General features: G+C 33.6%; 1 protein-coding gene across 3 annotated transcripts in view; it reads left to right on the top strand.

Moving 5' to 3' along the window:
* STIM2 (stromal interaction molecule 2) overlaps nt 1-22,897 on the top strand; it is a 173,529-nt gene that overhangs the window by 138,470 nt on the left and 12,162 nt on the right. For all 3 annotated transcript variants that reach the window (XM_074229654.1, XM_074229655.1, XM_074229656.1), the window contains 4 exons: nt 5,088-5,199; nt 10,325-10,440; nt 13,996-14,173; nt 17,395-17,572. In XM_074229654.1, coding sequence (XP_074085755.1) covers nt 5,088-5,199; nt 10,325-10,440; nt 13,996-14,173; nt 17,395-17,572 — 584 coding nt within the window. The remainder of the gene's footprint in view (nt 1-5,087; nt 5,200-10,324; nt 10,441-13,995; nt 14,174-17,394; nt 17,573-22,897) is intronic.

Below are 22,897 nucleotides of genomic sequence, written 5' to 3'. Positions count from 1 at the left end.
TCATGTACATTTTAAGGGAGAGAGTTCATCCTAGTCATACCAAATTTGTAATTACTAACTCTTCATTGTCTTCTATGTTATCTTCTCTTTTTCCCCCTTGTCCATATTCCCCAGTGTCTTGTTTCTAAATTCCCCCACCTTCCGTGTTTTCTCTCCTACATCCAACCCCCCTTTCCCCTTTCCCTTTGCCCCTTCTTCCTTCCCTTCCTTCTGTTTATTCCCCCTTTCCTCCCCCCCCTTTTGCCCTTTTAACACTTTAAAGGTAAGATAAATTTCCTAATTTAACTCTGTGTGTTGGTCTGTGTGTGTGTGTGTGTGTGTGTGTGTGTGTGTGTGTGTGTGTATGTTAATTGTAAACCAATCTGTTGACAGGAAGATTCAGGTGGTTCTCAACCCCTTCCTTCTTACCCTCTATTGCAATAAGTCCTTTGTACTTATTAATGTAATGGGATTTACCCCATTCATTCCCTTCCATCCTCCCATCTATTTACTGTCCTCCTTTTTAAGGAGGTATTGTTTTTAAATCATTCTGTCTGAGTCACAGAAAGGTCATAAGTGTCTATCACTTCTGGCTGTTCTCTCTACTAGAATTAAACTTATTGAGAATTTAGAGTCTTTCTCCCAGGTAAGGATATATCCATTTTCATCTATTGGATAACAATTTCTCAAATAAGTTATGGGTATCCATCTCTTCTGGCTAATTAAATTCTCTCTAATTGGGTTACAGTTCTTGAAAGTTGTTAAAGTCTTTCTTTCAAGTAGGGATATTGCCAGTTTCATCTTATTTAATTACAATTCTTTGTCCCCCCCCCTTTAATTTTACCTTTTCATGTGTCTCTTGAGTCTCCTGTTTGAAGTCCAAATTTTCTATTAAGCTCTGGTCTTTTCATCAGGAAAATTTGGTAGTCTCCCATTTCATTGAATGTCCATCTTTTGCTCTGGAAGAGAAGGCTCAGTTTTGCTGGATATTCGATTCTTCGTTGCATTCCAAGCTCCCTTGCTTTTCAGAATGTTGATCCCTTAATGTTGATGCTGCCAGGTCCTATGTAATCCTTACTGTGGATCCTTGGTATTTAAATTGTTTCTTTCTGGCTGCTTGCAGGATTTTCTCTTTTATCTGATAGTTCTGGAATTTGGCTACAATATTCCTTGGTGTTTTCATTTTCAAATTCCTTTCCGGAGGGGATTGATATATTTTTTCAGTTTTTATTTTGCCCTCTGGTTCCATGATATCAGGGTAGTTTTCCATCACTAAATCCTGTGTTATTAAGTCTAGAATTTTTTTTCCCTTTAGTGTTTCAGGAAGATCAATAATTTTTAGGTTATCTTTCCTCAATCTGTTCTTGAGGTCAGTGGTTTTGCTGATGTGGTACTTAACATTTTCTTCTATTTTTTTCCAATTTTTTGGTTGGTTTAACCAATTCTTATTGTTTCATGAAGTTATTGGATCCCATAGACTCCATTATTTTTTTAGGGAAGAAGTTTATTCATTTACCTTTTTCAACTCCTTTTCCAATTCATCAATTCTATTTTGTTTTTAGATTTTTTTGCAAGGCAATGAATAGGGTTAAGTGACTTGCCCAAGGCCACACAACTAGGTCATTATTAAGTGTCTGAGGCCAGTTTGAATTCAGGTACTCCTGACTCCAGGGCCAGTGCTCTATCCACTACGCCACTTAGTCACCCCCAATTCTATATTTTTAGTTTTCCCTTTGATTATTTGATGTTTTGAGAGAATTATTTTCTTTTTGCATTTGTCCAATTGTATTTTCTAAGGATTTGTTTTCTTGTTGCAATGTGTTAATTTTCTCATGGGTTTCTTTTCCCAAATTTTCCAATTGATTTTTAAACTCCTTCCTGATTTCTTCAAGGAAATCTTTCTGTTCTGGAGAGAAAATCATATTCTCCTCAGGGGTTCTATGTCTCTCTGAATTAGTCTTTTCCTTATGGGAATTTTTCTATATTTCCCCCACCCCCTTTTCTCTGGCCTTTCTTCATTTTCCTAAGATCTTGTGTTGGGGGAGGGGTTGGTTCACACAGGTTTGCTGTTGGTGTCCCTCGAGACTTGACTCACTAAGTGTATTATCTCCAGCTGGCCCATAGGGGGTGCTGGAGGCTTTTCTCACTGGATGTGATATCTCCTCCCGGCCAGTAGGGGGTGCTTGAGGCTAGCATCCGCAGCAGTCCTTCCTATATGTCCAGGCAATCTGTCCCACAGCCACGCCTCCACTCTGATTGTTTCTCAGAGGAAAGTGGTTCCCACAGGGACAGCCCCCCCATTCTGCACTTGTCACACCCCTCACCCCCGATGACAGACCTTGAGGTAAATGTTCTTTTTTTCTAGCTTCTCTTTCTGGGTGTTGTCCATAGGACTTCCATTAAGAGGTTTGTTTCACATTGTTTATGAGGGAAGATCAGGAGATCTTGGCATAGAACCTGTCTTTTCTCTGCCTTCTTGGCTGAAAGTCCTGAGAGCACATATTCTTTAAAGGACCATCATAATCACCTTATCCTAGATATCCTCTCCAGGTTAATTTTGTCTTTCTAAAGCTAGAAAACAGTTAACTTCTTCTGGGCCTGATCAGGGCAGTATCTAGTGGAACTTTGACTTCTTTCTGCATATTATACAGTGACTACCTAGAAAAAAGTTTCTCTGGGAAGCTGTCATCATACAGGTCACGTACATTGCTCAGCTATAACACTGACCATCAGTTTATGAAGTGAAATAAATATTTTTCTTTCACAACTCATTGAAGTAAAAGATAAATGGAAAAGCAAAGTAGCAAAGAACAACTTGTTGGTCTTTAAAAAAAATTGCCAAGGAAAACATGCCATTAGAAACTATTAAAATAGGAAGAACAGAGCATTATGTTGTACCATCAGTATTTTTGAAAGCAGATATATTCTTTTTTATTTTTCTATATGTGACTCTGTGAATTAAGATAATTTTGATGTTTGATCACATAACTAACTTTAAAAATTCCACAGAGGGTCTATTCCTGTTTCCTTGCTAAGAGAGAGAGACAGAGACCCAGTGTGTGTGTGTGTGTGTGTGTGTGTGTGTGTGTGTGTGTGTGTGTGTGTATGTACATACATGCATGTGCTTGTATGCATGCTTTTTTGCAGCTTCTAGAATAACCCTCAGTACAAGATCTTGTAGAATAAGAAGCACAAGTAAAATGATTAACCCTAATGTATGAATTGAGTAGAGGAATCCCACTACCCCTATCTCTTGCTGATAATTGTTTGACAGAAATGCTATAGCAGTTGTTAGGCTACAGCTTAGCCTAAGTTATGGCTTTACTGCATGAGGGAAGATTGGGTTTAGATCCTGAGAGGACACTTTAAATAAAAAAAAATTGGAATCCTCACAACTTTGAATTACTTAAGAATAAAAGAAATGTTGAATTTGAAAAATAAAATAACTTTTCTGTTAATATATAGTATAATGACATAAACCTATTTTTTATTTGAATTCTTGATTCTCTATAAGATCCTTGAGAAAACTAAATTGTCAGATAACATATATAATATTCTTTGTCAATATGATCCTTTCCTAATTGTCACATAGTTATTAAATATAAGAGAAAAAATTTTAGACCACTTTTTTTCCAAATTCCTTGACTGGTAACTTTTATTACAGTACCTTGCCTCTCAGGTGCCAAAAGAGTTAGAAGGACTGGACCTGTGATTTAATTGATATAAGGAACTACCAGATGAGGACCTTCTACCAAAGTAGGGTAGTACCTTTCCTAGAATTTATAAAAAAAAAAATTTAGCCTTTTTTTTTTTTTTGCAAGGCAAAGGGGGCTAAGTGGCTTGCCCAAGGCCACACAGCTAGGTAGAATTTATAAAATTAAAGAGTTATATGGAGAATTAAGAGTTTCAGCAATTTACTCAGTGTCACAGGTGTATTTGTAATAATATATGTCTATTTTTACTTGCAATTTCTTGATACTGTTTCTTTATAGAGTACTTGAGGAAAGTAAATGCCCAGAAATGCATTTTGCTTGTAGATGTTATTTTTTTTACTAATCTGAGGCTTATACAGAATTGATTCTTAATATTCTTTTTCTTGCTTATCTGCATTTCTCATATTCTAAAAATTATATATGTACAATCCTGAAATTGACTGTCTATCTTAGGGAAATCATTTCAGCTTTTTTGCTTTTAGCTTTCTCATGTCCAAAATGAGGGTATTGGTTTAGTTGATTTCTTAAATTTCTTCCATCTTTGACACATGTACTAATTTTTCTAGCAGATCTTGCATTCAATTACATGATATAGGAATTATTTAGACTTTTTAAAATCTCTTCTGCTATGTGTATCCATTTATTTCTATGTAATGTTACTTTTTTTTTCATCTTCAATCAAACCCATGGAATTCATTGAAAGTTCACTCAGATCTTATTGACTACAACACTGTTCTCAGAATTTCTCCCGTTCTTGATGCTGCAACAAAAGTAGTCTTTTAAAACTGCATCTATTTTATCACTTCCTTTCTCAAACCCCCTACAATCTCTTTCACAAGTTTTATATTTTTGTGAATATAAAAGTCTTATATTGAACTTCAGAATCTTCAGTTCTATTAAATACTGCATTATTTAGCTGTTCTAGATGTTTCGTTTGCTTTTCCAATGTGGATAAGTTAATTTCTCTCCCACATTTATTTTTCCTAGATCCAAATTTAAGCCATTATCGATGGTTCCTTTGTGCATCAACAGCTTCCCCATCCCCCATCACTCAGAATTTGTCTGATGCATCATCTCCTGAAATTCTTCAGTAACTGGAAAAGTATTAGATAATTCCACTCGTCCTGAAGTTGTGTACAAATGACTATTGTTAGAACCGTGTATTCATTTGTACTTTAAAAATTTTGTTTTCTTTCTTGTCCATTATAGATTATAAACCTCCTGAAGCAGGAATTATGTTTTCAGTTGTGTATCTCTTCTCTAAATATGTTTATTCATTATTGATTGAACTGAATGAACTTCCAGTGTAATGACTTTATTTTCCCTTAATTTTATTTTTTTCTTCTGTAAAGAAAATGTGTTTGAAAAGGGAACACTTTATTTTGTTTCTTCTAGTTCACAATTGGACACTTGAAGACACCCTTCAGTGGCTGATAGAATTTGTTGAACTTCCTCAATATGAGAAGAATTTTAGAGATAACAACATCAAAGGAACAACTCTTCCCAGGTGATAACTTTTTTATTTTTTAAAATTTTTTTTCTCTTTAGTAAAGAGGGATATTAGTGGAAGTACCTATGTCATTGTGAATACTATGATTACTGTGAATTCAGATGAAAACATAAATTCTCCAGAGACATTTTAAAAAAGATGTCATACATTGCTATTAAGAAATATTTCAAGTATATGTAGATATTTCACTGATGAAATCACTAGTGGTTCCCAGTTTGCAGTCATCCATAGTATCTGGCAAACATACTGGTAAAAAAGGAACATATCCCTCAGAGTTTGATGGAAGAAGCATCACCCCCATCCCTTTTTCTTAAACTCTGAGGTGGCAGCCTTTGGTCACCATAGCTACTATGAGGAGAGGCAGGTATATTATCACTGCTTTTAAATTGGTGTGTGGCCAATACAACTGTGTTGGGTACACAGAATATTTTAGAAAGTGTATTCAAAAACTGGGCAGTGAGGATCTTTCTTTTGCCTTAAAATCAATCATAAAGGATTATTTGAAGGAAATGAAACTTTTCAGCATGCGGGCTTCTTTATATTACTCAGTTTTAAGAGAAGTATGAAATTAGAAATTTTTTGTTTCAGGGATTTAAGATTTGAAATGTTCTCCAAACTAAGTGTAATTCTTTAGTTATTGTCTGTATGACCAAGGTAGAGTGTAGTGGGCCTTTTTTTACCCCTAGTCATAGATCCTATACTTCTCTTAAAGCAGCTTCATAGTGTACTTAATTGACTGCCGTATGACATTGATTGAGTTGTAGTACTTCACTAATATTTAATTTTAAATGTACTTCAAAATATTTATTAGACAAGGTGTAATATATAGTTCTCTTGCTTTCTCCTTGACTTGGTATCAGAATCATTTTTCTATCACAAAAGTAGTCTGGCAAAGGTTATGGGTTCAAATTCTCATTCACAACTTAATTACTTACATAATTTTGGATAAATGTTTTCAGTTTTCTCAACTGTTAATTGAGATGACTGGACTAGATATATATGCTCAAAGGTCTCTTCCTTCACTAAATCTGTTAGCTTATAATCTTAAATTGCCAGATCTTTGAGAGAGGGAAACTGTTCCTTAGTTTAGACTTTCTACATCATGTATTATAAAGGAGCTTAAAACACTAGTTGTAAATGTTGGTTTTCATTAAGTTTAATATTGTTGGTTTCTGTCTAAAAAACTAGCCTTGTTAGGAAACTTGGTTAGGATAATCCTATCTTAAACATATTAGTCTGTCCCACCTTTCTTTCAGCATTTGGAAATTTATTAAGCATGCCATTGAAGCCATTGTCTAAAATATAGGGGGAAAAGGTCATATTACAAAAGACCAAGCATGGTTATTTGGCTAATTCCACTGGACAACTTCCAATACCATTAATGATTTACTCTTTAGACTTAGCCCTCCAGCTAATTGTGAATTTTCCTAATTGAACTCTCTTCTATTCCAAATCTTTCCATCTTATCAATGGTAATAGCATAACAGACTTTATAAAATTGTGCTAAAATCAAGACAGACATGCTAACAAAACTGATTTCTTAAATGAAATGTAACATTATCTACAAATCTGTGAAATATCAATATTTCCAAAGTAAGACATGACATTTTCTTAGAAAGGAAAAATCCCAACATAGTATAAATTGTCTCCAAAATGATTTGCAGATGAATTTTGATGGAAAAACAATAATTCGCATTTACAATTATTCTTGATTGTAAAGAAACAGATCCCTTTAAGATAATAGGCTAATAGTTGTAGAGAAGGAAGAGACCCTTGAGTCTATCATGTCCTGTTATCTCAGTTAACAGTTGAAAAAACTGAGTCTTAGAGAGGTGAAAGGATTTATCCAAAGTAATATAAGTGGTTAAGTCATGAATCTGAATTTGAAGCCATAGTCTTTGCCAGACTTCTTTTGTGATAGAGAAATGGTTCTGATACCAAATCAAGGAGAGAGGAAGAGAATTGTATATTACTTTGCCTAATAAATATTTTGTAATAAGTTTAAAATGAAATATTAGCAAAATGACTACATTAATATCTAAAAATTATTCACTTAAATCCACATGGGATTCATACCATAGATATGAGAAAATAATTGGGAAAATTATTAGGAAGTTAGGAAAATAATAGCATAATTGATTGTAAAAACAACAATGTGCAACTATATCCATGTAGACAAAGAAAAATTCTTTTACAGTGAGCACTCATTTATGTTAATCCTAAAAACCATGGACCCTTCTTTAATATGATCACGACAATATATTTAATAATAGGAACTAGCACTCAATTTGGATCAATATACAGAAATGGAAACAATGTAAAGACTGACAAATTGCTTTCTGTGGGGGGATGGGGAGGGAAGTAAGATTGGGGGGAAATTGTAAAACTCAAAATAAATAAAATCTTTAATAAAAAAAGGAAAAAAAATAGGAACTAGCATTATCTGAAGTGGAGGAACAGTGGAAGTTTTCTTAACCACTTTTGCTGGATTGTTTTCATATCAAACTACCAACTGTGGCTCTTTTCCCAAAACTCTCAGACCACATCTTTTCTCTCTGAATCAATTTGATGACTTCATCAGCTTCCATAGGATCACTTATTTCCTTGCAGGTAATTCCCCTATACTTAGATCCAACCTCAGTATTTTCTTTTTCTTTTTTTTTTAGATTTTTTTTTCAAGGCAGTGGGGTTAAGTTGCTTGTCCAAGGCCACACGGCTTGGTAATTATTAAGTGTCTGAGGTTGGATTTGAACTTGGTTCCCCCTGACTCCAAGGCGGGTGCTCTATCCACTGCGCCACCTAGCCGCTCCCAAACCTCAGTATTTTCTGAACTAGTTTTACATCACCGAAGTGCCTTGTCAACATTTCTATCTGAATATCCTTAAAGTATCTTATAAAAATGACTAAAATAAAATTCCATTATCTTTTCCCTTAAGTCTACCCCTCTTTCAAAATTCATTATTTCTTTAGACACCACCATCTTTCTAATTTCCCAGCTTTGCAACTTCAGTATTAACTTCACTTCCTTCCTTTCATTAAGTTGTTGCTTGCCAGATCTTGCATTTTCAACTGCCACATCATCTTTCATATCTCTCTCTTCTCTCCCCCACAACTATGGTCTAGATTTAACACTCCTCATCCCTCTCTTACCTGATACCTAACCAGGGAGAAGAAGAAAACTTTATACTATTTTCACTAATCAGCATTTTGCAAAAATAAATGAATAAATGAATGAATGAATGAATGAGACATTAGCAAAGCGAGTACAATAATATATCCAAAAATTATTCACTTACAGCTAAATGGAATTTATACCAGGGATATAAAAATTGTTGTTGTCATAGTTTTTTAATTAATGTCCTTGTCTCTAGTCTCTTCTATTCCAGTCCATCTTCCACATGGCTTTGAATAAAATGTCTTTTCTTGAAGTGCAAGTCTTACCTTGAACTCTGTTCCAGTCTACTCCAGTAGCTCCCTATTAACTTAAGCATCACAGCCCAAGGTTTCTCTCTGGCATTTAAAGCTTATCCCTGTCTTGTCAGCTTTATTACATATTCTTTTCCTCTATGTACTCTATAATTCTTTTTTTCATTCCTCTTTCTCTCTCTCTCTTTCTCTCTCTCTCTCTCTCTCTCTCTCTCTCTCTCTCTCTCTCTCTCTCTCTCTCTCTGTATAGCCTCAACATTTGGGATGCAACTGCTTCCCTCCTTTTCCTCTTGTGTCACCTGGTTTCTGCTTGGTCTGAGTCCAATCACCTCTTTTTTCATTGGTCTCTCCTGATCTCCTCTGTTGCTCCTGTTCTCTCCCCAGTCCCCCAGGTTAATTTGTACCTGCATCACTTCTGTTTTGTACATACCATTCTGGGTATGTGTCATCTTTTCTTGGTAGAAGAAAAGTAGGTTGAGGAAAGTGTTGTTCTTTGTATCCTCATTGCCTAACATGGTTTTTGACACATAGGAGAGGCTTAACCAATGTTCTCTGATGATTGAAAATAAGTAAAACCTCTCTTTTGTTATTTGACAAATTCTAGAATTGTTAGGTATAGAAGCAAGGCAGAAGAGAAAAAGGGATAAATATTGGTGGAGAGATTGGAAACTGTATAATATCAAAAAATTATCCTCACCTAAAACTTATTAACTTCAGGAAAGTAGAATTTTAAAAAATTATCATCATTTCTATATAATAACAAAAAATATGATCTTGCAATACTTTTACCAGGCATATATCCCACATAATTCAAAAGCAAAAAGGAATCCCCTGCCCCAATCCTCCATACTTTGTTCATGAGAAGCATCATATATAATTGCCTATTTAGGATGATTTCAAATCATTATCCTCACCATGTAGTAATGATGATGACAATAATGATGATGATGATGATGATGATAATGATAATAATTTTATATACTTGATACATTAAAAAGATTTTTAATATAAATTCTCAGGTTTTTTTGTAAAAACCTGTAATGTGGAACACATAGTATCTATCCATTTATTATACATGAGAAAAATGAAATTCCAAGGTTAGGACATCTTCAAATTCATATAGCTTAGGAGTAGGAGAGTCAGTACTCAGAACTAGATCTTCTTACTCCCAAGTCATTTCATCACTTTTCCCACAGCCCAGGGTTTTATTTAAACTATTTTTTGTATTATAAAGTCTATGGCAGTCTGTTGTAGTTTGTAGAATCTTCTTAGAATGTTTTAAACACTTGAAAGAAATGTTAAATAAAAATTATAAGGTAGTAAAAACAAAAAAAATGTATTCTTTTCCTCATGGATTCCAAGATAAGAACTACCCTGCTTTTAACTGTATCTCAAATGCTAATAATAATATCTGACTATTAGTAACTGTAAGATGCTTTGAAATTTATGAAACACCTGAATATTAATGATAAGAGACATTTTATGCTAATTACTATTTTAATGGTACAGATGAAAAAAATTAACACCTTAGATAAATTGTTGATCACAATCTAATGACTCAATATAATTTTTGCTTCAGTTTTGCAAATTTATGTGTAAATTTCTGATGTATATTTAAAAAACATAAATGTCATACATATGTATGTGTATCTATATGAAGGAGTTCTCATTTTAATATATTTTTTTTTATGAACAGGATAGCAGGACCTGAACCTGCATTTGTGATTTCTCAATTGAAAATAACTGATCGAAGTCATAGACAAAAGCTTCAATTGAAGGCATTGGATGTGGTTCTATTTGGACCTCTAACACGTTAGTATTCATTCTAACTCAAGAATAGGAAGGATAATCCAGCAATTATCTGAGTGAAGAAATAATAGAAAATGTGTAGGACATTGGCTAAGAGGAATTATTCATATTTTAGAGACTTGGAGTTAATTGTTCTACAATTCTTGTCATGCCAGAAGTGGAACCTAAAATTTATAGAATTGGAAATGATTGATAGAACTCTGATTTGCATTTTTATACTTATCCTGCATCTTAATGTTTTAAACTTGAGCTTTGAGGGAATGATCCATTGGTAATTGGGAAAAAAAAGTATGAACAAGCCAGCTTAATCAGTGAAATAATTAGTTGGTATTTGGTGATGCTGATTAAGACATCTTAATTACTGTACAATCTAATTCTTTGGTTACACCCTATAACTGATTGCTTTGATTTAATTTAAAGATATAGCATTAGACTATCACTTGGCAATATATTATTTAGTTTTCTCTGTTACACTTTGTTTTATTTTTTAAAATCATTACCCAGTTGTTCTTTAGCATGGAAAGATCATCAGGGAATATTTTTGAAAGGGGTTTTGTGTATTTCTAAGCCATTTCCTCAACTTTTATATAAGTAACTTTTTTTCTAAAATAAATCTATAATGTTTATTTTTTTTATTTTTTACTCCAGAAAGTTTCTGGAAATTCCTTTAAGTTTATATATTTTAAGAAAATTTTGGGGAGGGAGTGATTATAAATTAAGTTGTAATTAGGGTTTTTCTAATAAACAGAACACATGAAAATATGTTAGGAAAAATGATTTTATATATATATATATATATATAAATTTAGTTTCTCACATGTCTGATGACTTTTTGATGTTGCAGCACTTGGTAAAAATTACTGTTGGAATAGTGGATGGATTGACTTTGTCACTGACTTTATTTTGGTATGACTAAAAATCTAGTAAGGGAAAAAAAGTTACTAAAGCAATTTTCCCTGCTGTAATATAAAAAAACAATACACACACACACACACACACACACATATGTATATATGTATATATGTACTAGAAGTGAACCAATAGTTAAAACTGTTAATCCAGGCCTGCTAGTCCTGAAGTGCTCTACTACCCAACATGCTACATAGAGGAAACCTTTCTTGATCTTTTCCTTTCCAGAGTTTTAAATTCCATCCTTTGGGGTATACTCTATGGAAAAATTAAAAATTGATATAGAAAATTTCTTTGCAAATTGAACTTTGAAGGAACAGACTTTATAAATTAAAGTTAGATATTGTGAATCCACACTATTATTAAAAAGTTAATTTGCTTAAAAATATGGAAGCAAACATTTTAATAAAGAAACCAGGTAAACATTTATTGATTCATTAACTTTTTAAAAAAAATTATTTATTTAAGGCAACAGGGTTAATAGTGATTTGCCCAAGGTGACACAGCTGGGCAATTATTAAGTGTCTGAGGTCGAATTTGAAATTAGGTCCTCTTGACTCTAGGACTAGTGATCTATCCACTGCACCACCTAGCTGCCTCTTGATTCATTAACTTTAAAAAATATTTTTCATTATAGAATCATAACCTCTGGGAATGATTCTGAACATTCTTTAGGAGAAAAAATGAGCAAATATATGAAATTTTAAGGGTTTGGTTTATTTAAAACTTTTCTATTTTATGTAATGATTTGTTCTTAAATTGTAAGTTTATTTCTTTTTTTAATTATTTTGTAAATTTATTTCTAATGATTACACACTTCAATTATATACTTAATCAAGTCAGAGCTAGAGGCTAAGATAGGGAAATTGAAATTAAATGGGGTAATCACTAAGAGATTCTTTAAGATATGGGAGAGTTTTCTGTTTGTTAACTTATTTTTATATTTTGATAGCTATTTCAATATTTCATTTGTTTAAAAATGATATTTTGAGAAAGGAGTCCCTTGACTTCACCAGGTTATAAAAGGGGTCCATGATGCAAAACCAGGTTAAGGGTATAGGACTATTAGAATTTTAGCTTTGTACATTTGCAGAGCATGCTGTCTATGGGGTAAGGTAATTTTTTGAATTTAACTGTTCCAGAGAACCTCATATCCATAATACTCATCAGGTCTTGGAGACATTGTTTAGAAGTAGGGCCTACACATAGAGCTTGTATTATGTGCTGTACTCTTCAACTCTGATGCAGCATTGTTTTTTAACTTTAGTGAGCTTTCTCTCCCTATCAAAAACTCCTTTTTAGACTATTATTCTCTCTGGTAAGGAAGGTTTTAGAGGCTTTTTCTGACAGTCTCTGTGCTTTGATAGCTAAGGCTCCTGAGCTGTTTGGAGAAGTCATTTTGAGACTAGAAAATTCTTATGTTTCTATTTATTAATGTTTGTTAAATAGTGTGTTGGAATCTGCAGTGTCCTTAGAGTAATATGAATTGAAACTGTAACCTGGGGGTGGCTATGTGGCATAGTGGATAAAGCACCAGCCCTGGAGTCAGGAGTACCTGGGTTCAAATCCGGTCTCAGACACTTAATAATTACCTAGCTGTGTGGCCTTGGGCAAGCCACTTAACCCTGTTTTCCTTGCAAAAAAAAAAAACCTAAAAAAAAACTGTCACCTGGCAATGAACTGAGCATAGTTGATAAAGTAAGATCCATTAGGGAAATAACTGAGAGGCCTGGGGAAGGATGATTCTTCTGCTCCTAGTAGAGTAGAAAGACTTTGTGCTGTAAGTCTTTTTTAGCCAGATGAGGAGACAAGAGGATTGTAATCTCTTTCTTTTCTTTAGTTGCTGCCCATTCTCTACCTTACTTCAAAACAAACAAGTAAATAAAAAAATCCAGTTATGAAGCAAACAGGATAAATATTTTTTGTTCCTTTTGAGAGTTGACAGGTTTAGTTGGTATCTCAAGATTGGATTCTGTTAAATATGATGCACCTTTAGCACCAGAATGATTTCTCTTTTGACCTTTGATACCAGCTTCTACCTGATAATCTGTCCTTTTTATTTTCTTTTGACTCCCTGTGCTTCTTATCCCCCCTACTACTACTACTCTTGATTTTTTCATTGATTATGCACCAGATGGGGCAGCTAGGTGGTACAGATTGCCGAATCTGAAGTCAGGAAAACTATTCTTCAAATTTGGCCTCAGACATTACTAGCTGTGTGATCCTGGGCAAGTCATTTAATCCTGTTTGTCTCAGTTTCCTTACTAGTAAAATGAGCTAGAGAAGGAAATGGCAAACTACTGCAGTCTCTTTACCAAGAAAACTCTAAATGGGTTACCAAGATTTGGACATGACTGAAAATGATTGAATAACAGTAATGACAAATGCACTGAAGGAATAGTGAATGTTATGAAGAGTTGAAACTTCCTCTGGTAATAATCTAGTATTCCTTCTGCTTTCTCTACCCCTTTCTTTGATTTAACACTGTAATGATGTAAAATATGCATTTGAATTATTAGTTCAGGCATTTCTTTTGTGGGCAAATGATTTTTAAAAGGGATTAAATTTTTCAGCTATTAGAATGTTGTTCTTACAGATAAACTTGTTTTAATTTTTATGTCAGATGTGCATATTTTATTATTTTCATAGGCCCACCTCACAACTGGATGAAGGACTTTGTGCTCATAGTTTCTATAGTAATAGGAGTTGGAGGCTGCTGGTTTGCTTATACTCAGAATAAGACTTCCAAAGAACATGTTGCAAAAATGATGAAAGACCTAGAGAGCCTACAAACCGCAGAGCAAAGTCTAATGGACTTACAAGAGAGGTATGGAAGAGAAAAAGAAATACAATCTTGTAAACTCTTTAAGGTTATGATATTAATAACTACATTGGAAAATAAAGTGATATATATATATATGAAATGAAAAATGTAACATGAGTTTTTAATTCATTTACTTTTAAAATATAATTTTATTAATTTCATTAAAAGTTTTCAGCTGTAAATTTTTTAAAAAAAAGTTGAGTTCCAAATTATCTCTCTCCTTCTCCTCTTCCAGTTCTTGACAAGACAAACAATTTGATATCATTCAGTTAGCCATGTTATAAAATAAAACACAGGCATAAATTAAACAGGAATGATGAAGAAAGTTAAAAAACTTCAGTCTATAGAGTTTATAAGTGTTTTATGGAGGTAGATAGTATTTTTCCATCATGGGTCCTTTGGAATTATCTTGGATCATTGTCTTGATCAGAGTAGCTAGTCTTTCTCAGTTCTTCATACAGTATTTCTATTACTGTGAAAAATGTCACATAAGTCTTCCCAAGTTTTTTCTGAAGCCATCCTGCTTATCATTTCTTCAAACAGAATAATACACAGTCATATAGTATTAAGCTATTCCTCAATTGATAGATTTACCCCAGTTTCCAACTCTTTGCCATTCTTTTTACAACTAAGTCTTTTTTCCCTTTTTAAAAAAATATTTCTGGGGGTGGCTAGGTGGCATAGTGGATAAAGCACCGGCCCTGGAGTCAGGAGTACCTGGGTTCAAATTCGGTCTCAGACACTTAATAATTACCTAGCTGTGTGGCCTTGGGCAAGCCACTTAACCCTGTTTGCCTTGCAAAAACCTAAAAAAAAAAATTTCTGGGATATATAACTACTGCTGGTATTGTTATACCATAGGATATGCACAATTGTAAAGTTCTTTGGGTGTAGTTCACAGTTCTACAGAATGGTTGTACTAGTTCACAACTCCACCTGTTAGTGTCCCAGTTTTTCCACATCCTTCCCAGCATTTTATTCATTTTTATTTCCGACAGTCTTATCTATCTCGTTTGATTCATAAACCATTCCTTTAGCCATAGATCCAATAGCTATATTTATGATTTCACCTTTTATGTGTAAATCATTTATCCATTTTGATCTTGGTTTAAACAGTGTTAGATGATGGTCAATACTGAGTTTCACCCAGAGTGCTTTGGTTTTCCTGCAATCTTTGTCAGATGTTGATTTACTCCAAAAGCTTGGATCTTTGGGTTTATCTAATATACACTATTGTGGGCATTTGCTATTGTGTATTTTGTGCCTAGTTTGTTCCACTAATATACCATTCTATTTCATAACCAATGCTAGATTTAGTTTTGATGATTATCACTTTATAATATAATTTGAAATCTGGAACTGTTTGCTTCACATTTTTTATTCATCCTTTGATGTTCTTTTATTCTTTTCTTGCTCTGTAAAATAATATTTCCTTTTACCTATTTTATTTTTCATTGAAGTTACTGTTCTCTAAGATATTTAACATTTTCTTCTTTTTTTCCATTCTTGATGGTTTATGGAGTCATCAACTTCCAGTTGTCCAGTTCTCACTTTTGAGAAATGATTTTTCTTCAGTGAGCTTTTTTAAATTAAAAATTAAATTTAATTAAAAAATCTCTTTCACCATTTTGCTAATTCTACTCTTTAAGGAGTTTATTTCATCAGTGACTTTCTTGTACTTCTTTTTCCATTTGATCAATTCTCTTTTAAGATGTTATTTTCACCAGTATTTTTTCTTTGCCAAACTGTTCATTGATTTTTTCATAAATTTTCCTTTTCTCTTATTTTAACCTAATTTTTTCTACTATTCTTATTTGATTTTGAAAATAATTTTTTTATCTCTTCTAGGAATTCTTAGTGGACTTGTGTCCCAATTTATATTTTTTCTTTGAGATTTTACTTGAAACTGTTTTTACTTCATTGTCTTTTTCTGAGTTTGTGTCTTGATTTTCTCTGTCACCTAGTAGCTTTTGATAATCAGATTGTCATTTTTCATTGTTGTTGTTTACTCTTTTCTCTGACCTATTTCTTGATTTAGAATTTTATATTGAAGTTGGTCTGTGTTCCAACTTTGGTGGGTAGTAAGGAAGAGCATCATCTTACTCTTTTAAGTTTTTTCTAAACTACAATTTTCAGAGCTGGTTTTGTGGGGGAGGGGTTTGGGAGTTTTTAATGTTTCCAAGGTGGTGTGGGGTCCCCATTTTCTTGTCTGCACTCTGGTACTCATACAGGAAGGATTCATGATGTTTTGGGATTGCCATTAATACTGTTCCTCAGGACTACTGTCTCCTGGAACTAGAAAAGGGATATTTCTTGTTAGGGTCCCTGATTTCTTTTGACCAGAAACTCTACTGACTCTTAAGATTCCTTCCTCTCACTTCATTGACCAAAAGTCCTTCTCTTTCCCCTTGAACTATGACCCAGAAGTGTTTACAGACAGTGGAGTTGCCAAATAGTGTGTAGTCCTGCAGCCAGTGCTGGGACAGAGGTCCCCTCTAATCTCTTTCTTATCACTTGCCTGGTCCCTATAACCTTTCTGATTTGAGAGTTCCTGAACCTACCTGTCATTGGTGCTTAATCCACATGTACTCTGGGTCAGCCTCAACTCATAGACCTTTCTTTCCAATCTTTGCCTGAAAGAATTTCTCACTCTGATCTTTTGTTGACTTTGCCACTCCAGAATTTGATTTGATGAATTATTTTAAACTTGTTTGAGAGAGAATGTTGCATATGAGGCTCAGTCATCTTGGCTCTGTCCCCAGAAGTAGATTCATGTACTTTAAAAATAATTCATATGGAAATTTTTTAGGTTATATGAAAGTTTTATTTCATATTCTAGGATATCATTTATTTAATACTATATTACAAAGTTACTTTTCAAAATATCCAGTATATTCAAAAAACAGTTCTGGAATATTGGAAATAGTCATTTAGAAGAAAATGTGGAGTTTCATTAAATTTAATTGCATTTAGGTACATTGTAAATTTCTTACTGCTCTTTTTATTTAAGAGAATATTTTCAAACTTTTTCTACATCAGCTCAAAGAGATCAAATTAACCTTAGCAGATATCCTTCTGTTTTTATAAATGAGTTAATTTTTGTTAAAAGTACTATAAGTTCTCTTTGAAACATTTAACTAGCTACTTTTTGTGATTAATTTTTAGTAGAATATAAAATTTACAACATTTTTATGAGTTTTTTTCTTTTTTTATTCTACTGTAAGACTTCAGAAGGCTCAAGAAGAAAATAGAAATGTTGCTGTGGAAAAACAAAATTTAGAGCGCAAAATGATGGATGAAATTAATTATGCAAAGGAGGAGGCCTGTCGACTGAGAGAACTGAGGGAGGGAGCTGAATGTGAATTGAGCAGACGCCAATATGCAGAGCAAGAATTGGAACAGGTATTTAATTTCCCTTTTCTAATACATATGCTCTATATATTTGTGTCCTGTTTTATATATATATATATACATATATATAATTTCGTATTTGTAGAAAAAATATTGATACCACACATTTACCACACATTTATTCACATAACTAATGAAGCAAACTATTATTTGGAGCCATATCTAATCAGTATGGGAATCAAGGTACCCTCATGCTCATTTTAAATAAATCCCCTTTCACTGAAACATAGTGATAGTGGTTCTTTTCTTTCTCTCTCTTTTTTTAAGGTTTTTTGCAAGGCAAATGGGGTTAAGTGGCTTGCCCAAGGCTACACAGCTAGGTAATTATTAAGTGTCTGTGGTTGTATTTGAACTCAGGTACTCCTAACTCCAGGGCTGGTGCTCTATCTCAATATTTTCCTTCTCTCAAAGGAATTGCATTTGAATGCAGATGTTTAGGTACTGTACAATAGACCTCAAGGAAATGGGATATTTTTGCAACTTAAATTATTAGCAAATAATCTAGGTATTTTATTTATTTTTAAAACTTCCACCCACCTTTCAACCCAGGAATCATGAAACATAAGAGAATAAAAAGAAAATCATGTATTGAATATTTTCCTTTAAATTAAAAGTTTGTTAAACTTAATGAGATCTCTTTAATATATATAAAGATAGTTTTCAATATTCATTTTCTGTAAGAATTTTGAGTTCCACATTTTTCTCCCTCCCTTCTCTTTTCTCTCACCCCTGATAGCAAGTAATATGATATAGCTTATACATGTACAATCATGATTATTAAACATTTCCATATTCATTATGCTGTGGAAAAAGAATCAGAACCAAAGAGAAAAGGCCATGAGAAAGAAAAAAACAAAGAACAAATTTTAAAAAGTGAAAATAGTTAAGCTTTGGTCTGCATTCAGACTCCATAGATCTGTCTCTGGATGTGGATAGTATTTTCCATCACAAGTCTTTTAGAATTGTCTTTGATCACTGTGTTGCTGAGAAGATATAAGTCTATCCTAGTTAATGATGGAAAATTTTAAAAGAATTTCCTCAAAAGTACCTTGCCTACTAAATAGGTAAATTATTTGTAATTTTTGTTACTTTATTAACTTATCTTTGCATTGCCTCATTAAAATTAAATATTCAGCTTTACTTCTTTTTGAGCAGTTCTATTAATTGTAACCTCTTTTAAAATGTTTTTGATCTTTTGTTTTTTTATTGCACTAATTTTGATAGATACTCCACTTCCCTTTACCTCTATACACCTAGTGAAAGAGAAAAAAAGTAATTTAGTCAAACCAGTCTATACATTACTATTTCTGATAATAAGTGTTATATTCTATATACATAGTTTATCACCTTTAATGAGGGATGAGAGATGGATTTTTTCAACTTTTTGGGGGGGGTTCTAAGGTTTGACCTATTATATAACATTTTTTGTTATTAATTTTTCATTTACATTATTTGCTCTCAATACTTTCTGTATTTCAAACTGTCACATACACATAGACACAGATATACACATATGTTGTTATCTCTTTAACCCATTGTCAATGAGAGTAGGTTCCAACTTTACCTGTCTCTCCCCAACTACCTTCTTCTGTATCAGTTCTTTTTTATTCCTCATTTATATAACTACTCCTTTTTATCTCTCTCTTCAGTTGTATTCTTTTAGAATCACCCCATCATACTCAGCTTAGCCCAAACCTGTTTTTCAAACTACCCATAATGATTAACAGTCATAAGAGTAATGATGATTTTTTCACATATAAAGAGTAAATAAATTTAACCACATTACATTATAATTAGTCTTTAATTTTTGCCATCTATTTTTCCTGGATTATATCTTTTTTCCTTAAGTTATGCTGTTTCAGATACCTGAAAATTTTTCACTTTATTAAATGTCTTTTTTTGTTGTTTTTAAATGCTTACCTTTGCTGGGTAAGTTATTCTTCATTGTAACTCCAATTCTTTTTCTTTTCTCTGTGGAATACAATATTATAATATAAAATCTTTCATATAATAGCTGATAGATTTTGTGCAATCCTTCCTGTAGCCTCATGATTTTGAAATTTAAGTTGCTTGCTATATTTGTCCTTAACCTGCGAACTTCGAAACTTGGCCCTGATATTCTGTTAGTTTTCTTCCTAGGATCTTTTTCAGATGGTGATCAATGGATTTTTTCTCTATTTCTATTTTGCCTTCTTGTTATACTTTAGGGCAATTTTCCTTGATAATTCTTATAATGTTTTATCAAAATTCTTTTTTATAAATCATCATTTTCAAGTAGTTCACCTATTATATTATTTCTCCTCAGTCTTCTCCAGATTTGACATTTTTTCCATTGATTTATTATATTCTCTAATATTATTTCATTCTTTTTATTTTTGTTTTATTATTTCTTGGTGTCTTAGAATGTCATTAGCTCCCCCTTGCCCAATTCTAGTTTTCAAGGAATTATTTTATTCCTTTAGATTTTGATCTCTGAAGTTGGTTGACTGTTTTCATAACTTTTTTTGATTTCTTGGATTGCTTTTTTCTCTCTAAGTTTTCCTTGATATTTCTTATTTTATTTTAAAAGTCCTTTTAAAGTTTTTACAAGAACTTTTTTTGTGCTAGGGACCATTTTGACTTTTTTCACTGAAAAAGGAGAGACTTTTTTAGCTCCTTTATCTTTCTATGTATGTGAACTTCTCTGTCATCTATGGTTGGTTCTTTCTCCTTTGTTATTCATTTTTATTTTAATTTTGTTTTATTGTAGTATAATCAAATTTTAGTCCTAAGTAATGGGTAGTAATGCTCCAAGCCTCAGTTCCTTCTTACTATTATTTTCTAAGTTCTGTCCTGGGTCCCAGCCTTGGTCTCTCTCTACTTCTAAGCCATTGCTCAGGCCTGCAGCTACTGTGTCCCACAAATGATCTTTCTCCCAGTGACTGCTGTCCTTTCTGCCCTTGAATTGAAACCAGGGTCTCTGCTCTCCTATGAATGCCCACAGCCAGCAGGATCCTATACCTCTGCTACTGCACTTGCCAGGCATTTGCTAATTCCTTTTCCTGGCAGCTGTAGCCAGGATGGCCACAACTGTGCTTGGCATCCTTTTATGTGAAGGACCCTCAAAGGTCCTTCAGTCTTTGACTTATGGACTCTCACTCTTTTCAAAAGGTGTAAGTTCCCAAGTATGAGACTGCCTTACAGCCCAACTGCCCCTGGGGTTTGTTTGTTGGTTCTGCAGACTCTCCTGGAGGTCTTTGCACTTCACTGTGGCTGACACTCTACCCCTGGAAGTCTGGTCTTTCTTGGGGTTTTCTCAGGTTGTCTTAGGAGGACAGGTGCTTTACATAGACTTTTATTTATTTGTGCTGCTCCTGAGATAATGCTGGGTTGTTAGTGTTTTTGTGGAGGAAATTTGGAGAGCTGAAACTTTTGACTTACTCTTGCCATTTTCCCCAGAATCCTCTCCCTGTTTTTTAGATTGTTTAATCCATTAATCTTTAAAGATACAAGAATTAGGTTCATATTTTACTCTCCTTGTGTCTAATTCTCTTCCCCTGAATTTGTAATTTTCCCCCTTTTCCTCTTTAAATTTAGTACTTTATCTCTTCAGTTATTTTTACTTAATCTATTTTAAGGCAACCCAGTTTCCTTCTAACTTACTTCCCTTCAACCTCCTTTCCCCTGTCCATTTGTTTCTCCTTTTTATAGTTTTGAAATTACAAACAAGTTAATTTTTATTCCTTTTTTGTTTTTATGTTAATTTTATTTAAATTTTTCCCTCAGTTACTTGCAAAAGCAAGTTTCAACTTTACTTCCAAAATCCTTGAGTTTCAGATTCTCTCCCTTCCTCCCACCCCTCCTCTCCCTCCCATTCACCCATTGAGAAAACGAGTTACTTGGTATCGATTAAAAACGGGTAGCTATGAAAAACATTACTACAGTAGTCGTGTTGTAAAAATAAACATATTCTCCCCCCCCCCCAAAAGAGAAAAACCTCAAGAAAAATAAAATGTGAAAAAAGTAATGCTTCAGTCTTTGTTCAGACACAACCTCTGTCTTTGGGGTCAATAGCATTCTTTATCATAAGTCCATCGGAGTAATTTCTGTGATATTTTTTCCCCACAGTTGCTATCGCTATTGCTCTCTGTATTTCCTTCCATCCTATTACCACTATTTATTCTTCTCTCTCTCTCTCTCTCTCTCTCTCTCTCTCTCTCTCTCTCTCTCTCCACCTTGTCCCTTCTCAAGAGTGTGTTGCATCTAGTCAACTACCCTCTCTGACTATCTTCCTTCTCTTCTGTTTCCTACACCTTCCCTCCCCTCCCCATCCCCTTTCTCCCATCCCTTTCCTCTAGGTAGATTTCTATACCCTATTGAGTGTGTATGCTATTTCCTCTCTGAACTACTGCTGATGAGAGTAAAGGCTCATTCATTGCCCCATCACCTTCCCTCTTTTCCACTCTTACTGCATAAGCTTTTTCTTTTCTCTTTTATGTGAAATAACTTACCCTATTCTGCCTCTCCTTTCCCTTTCTCCCAGTAACCAGTAACTCCAACTTTATCATTTGTACCTTCATATTCAGCTCCCTCATGTGCCTTGTTCTATATATGCTTCTTTTAACTGCCCTAATACATGAGAAGGTTCATATGTGTTATCAGTATCATCTTCCCATGCAGGAATACAAGCTGTTCAACATCATTAAGTCACTCATAATTAGCTATTCCTGGCCATCCTCTCTATTCTTCGCCTGAGTCCTATACTTGAAGATCATATTTTCTGTTCAGGTCTTGTAATTTCAGCAGGAAAGTTCGAAAGTCCCCCAATTTCATTGAATGTCTGTCTTTTTCCCTGAAAGAGGGTGTTCACTTTTGCTGGGTAGTTGTTTTTTGGTTGTAATTCAAGCTCTTTTGCCTTCTGGAATGTCATACTCCAAGCCTGTGAGCCATTAAAGTAGAAGCTGCTAAAACTTGTGCTATCCTGACTGTAGCACCCCAATATATGATTTGTTTCTTTCTGGTTGCTTGTAATATTCTTTTCCTTGCCTTGGGAGTTCTGGAATTTGGACTGTATAATATTCCTGGCAGCTTTCATTTTGATATCTCTTTCAGAAGGTGATCAGTGGAGTCTTTCAGTTTCTATTTAGAGCAATTTTCCTGGAGAATTTCTTGAAAAATTTGGTTTTTTCATCTCTCTAGAACATTGATTCACCTGAAGGTATTATGTTGTGAGATTTATGCTGTTTCAGATCTATTTTTCCACCATCACTTCTATTTATCTTCTGCTTTTGCTTTCTGACTCTTTATCCATCGATGTAGTTTCCCTAGAGACTAATA

The sequence above is a fragment of the Macrotis lagotis genome, chromosome 3, assembly GCF_037893015.1.
Source record: "Macrotis lagotis isolate mMagLag1 chromosome 3, bilby.v1.9.chrom.fasta, whole genome shotgun sequence".
Classification (NCBI taxonomy): domain Eukaryota; kingdom Metazoa; phylum Chordata; class Mammalia; order Peramelemorphia; family Peramelidae; genus Macrotis; species Macrotis lagotis.
Note: the sequence above shows the minus strand (reverse complement) of the source record. Positions and strands in the feature narration are given on the sequence as shown.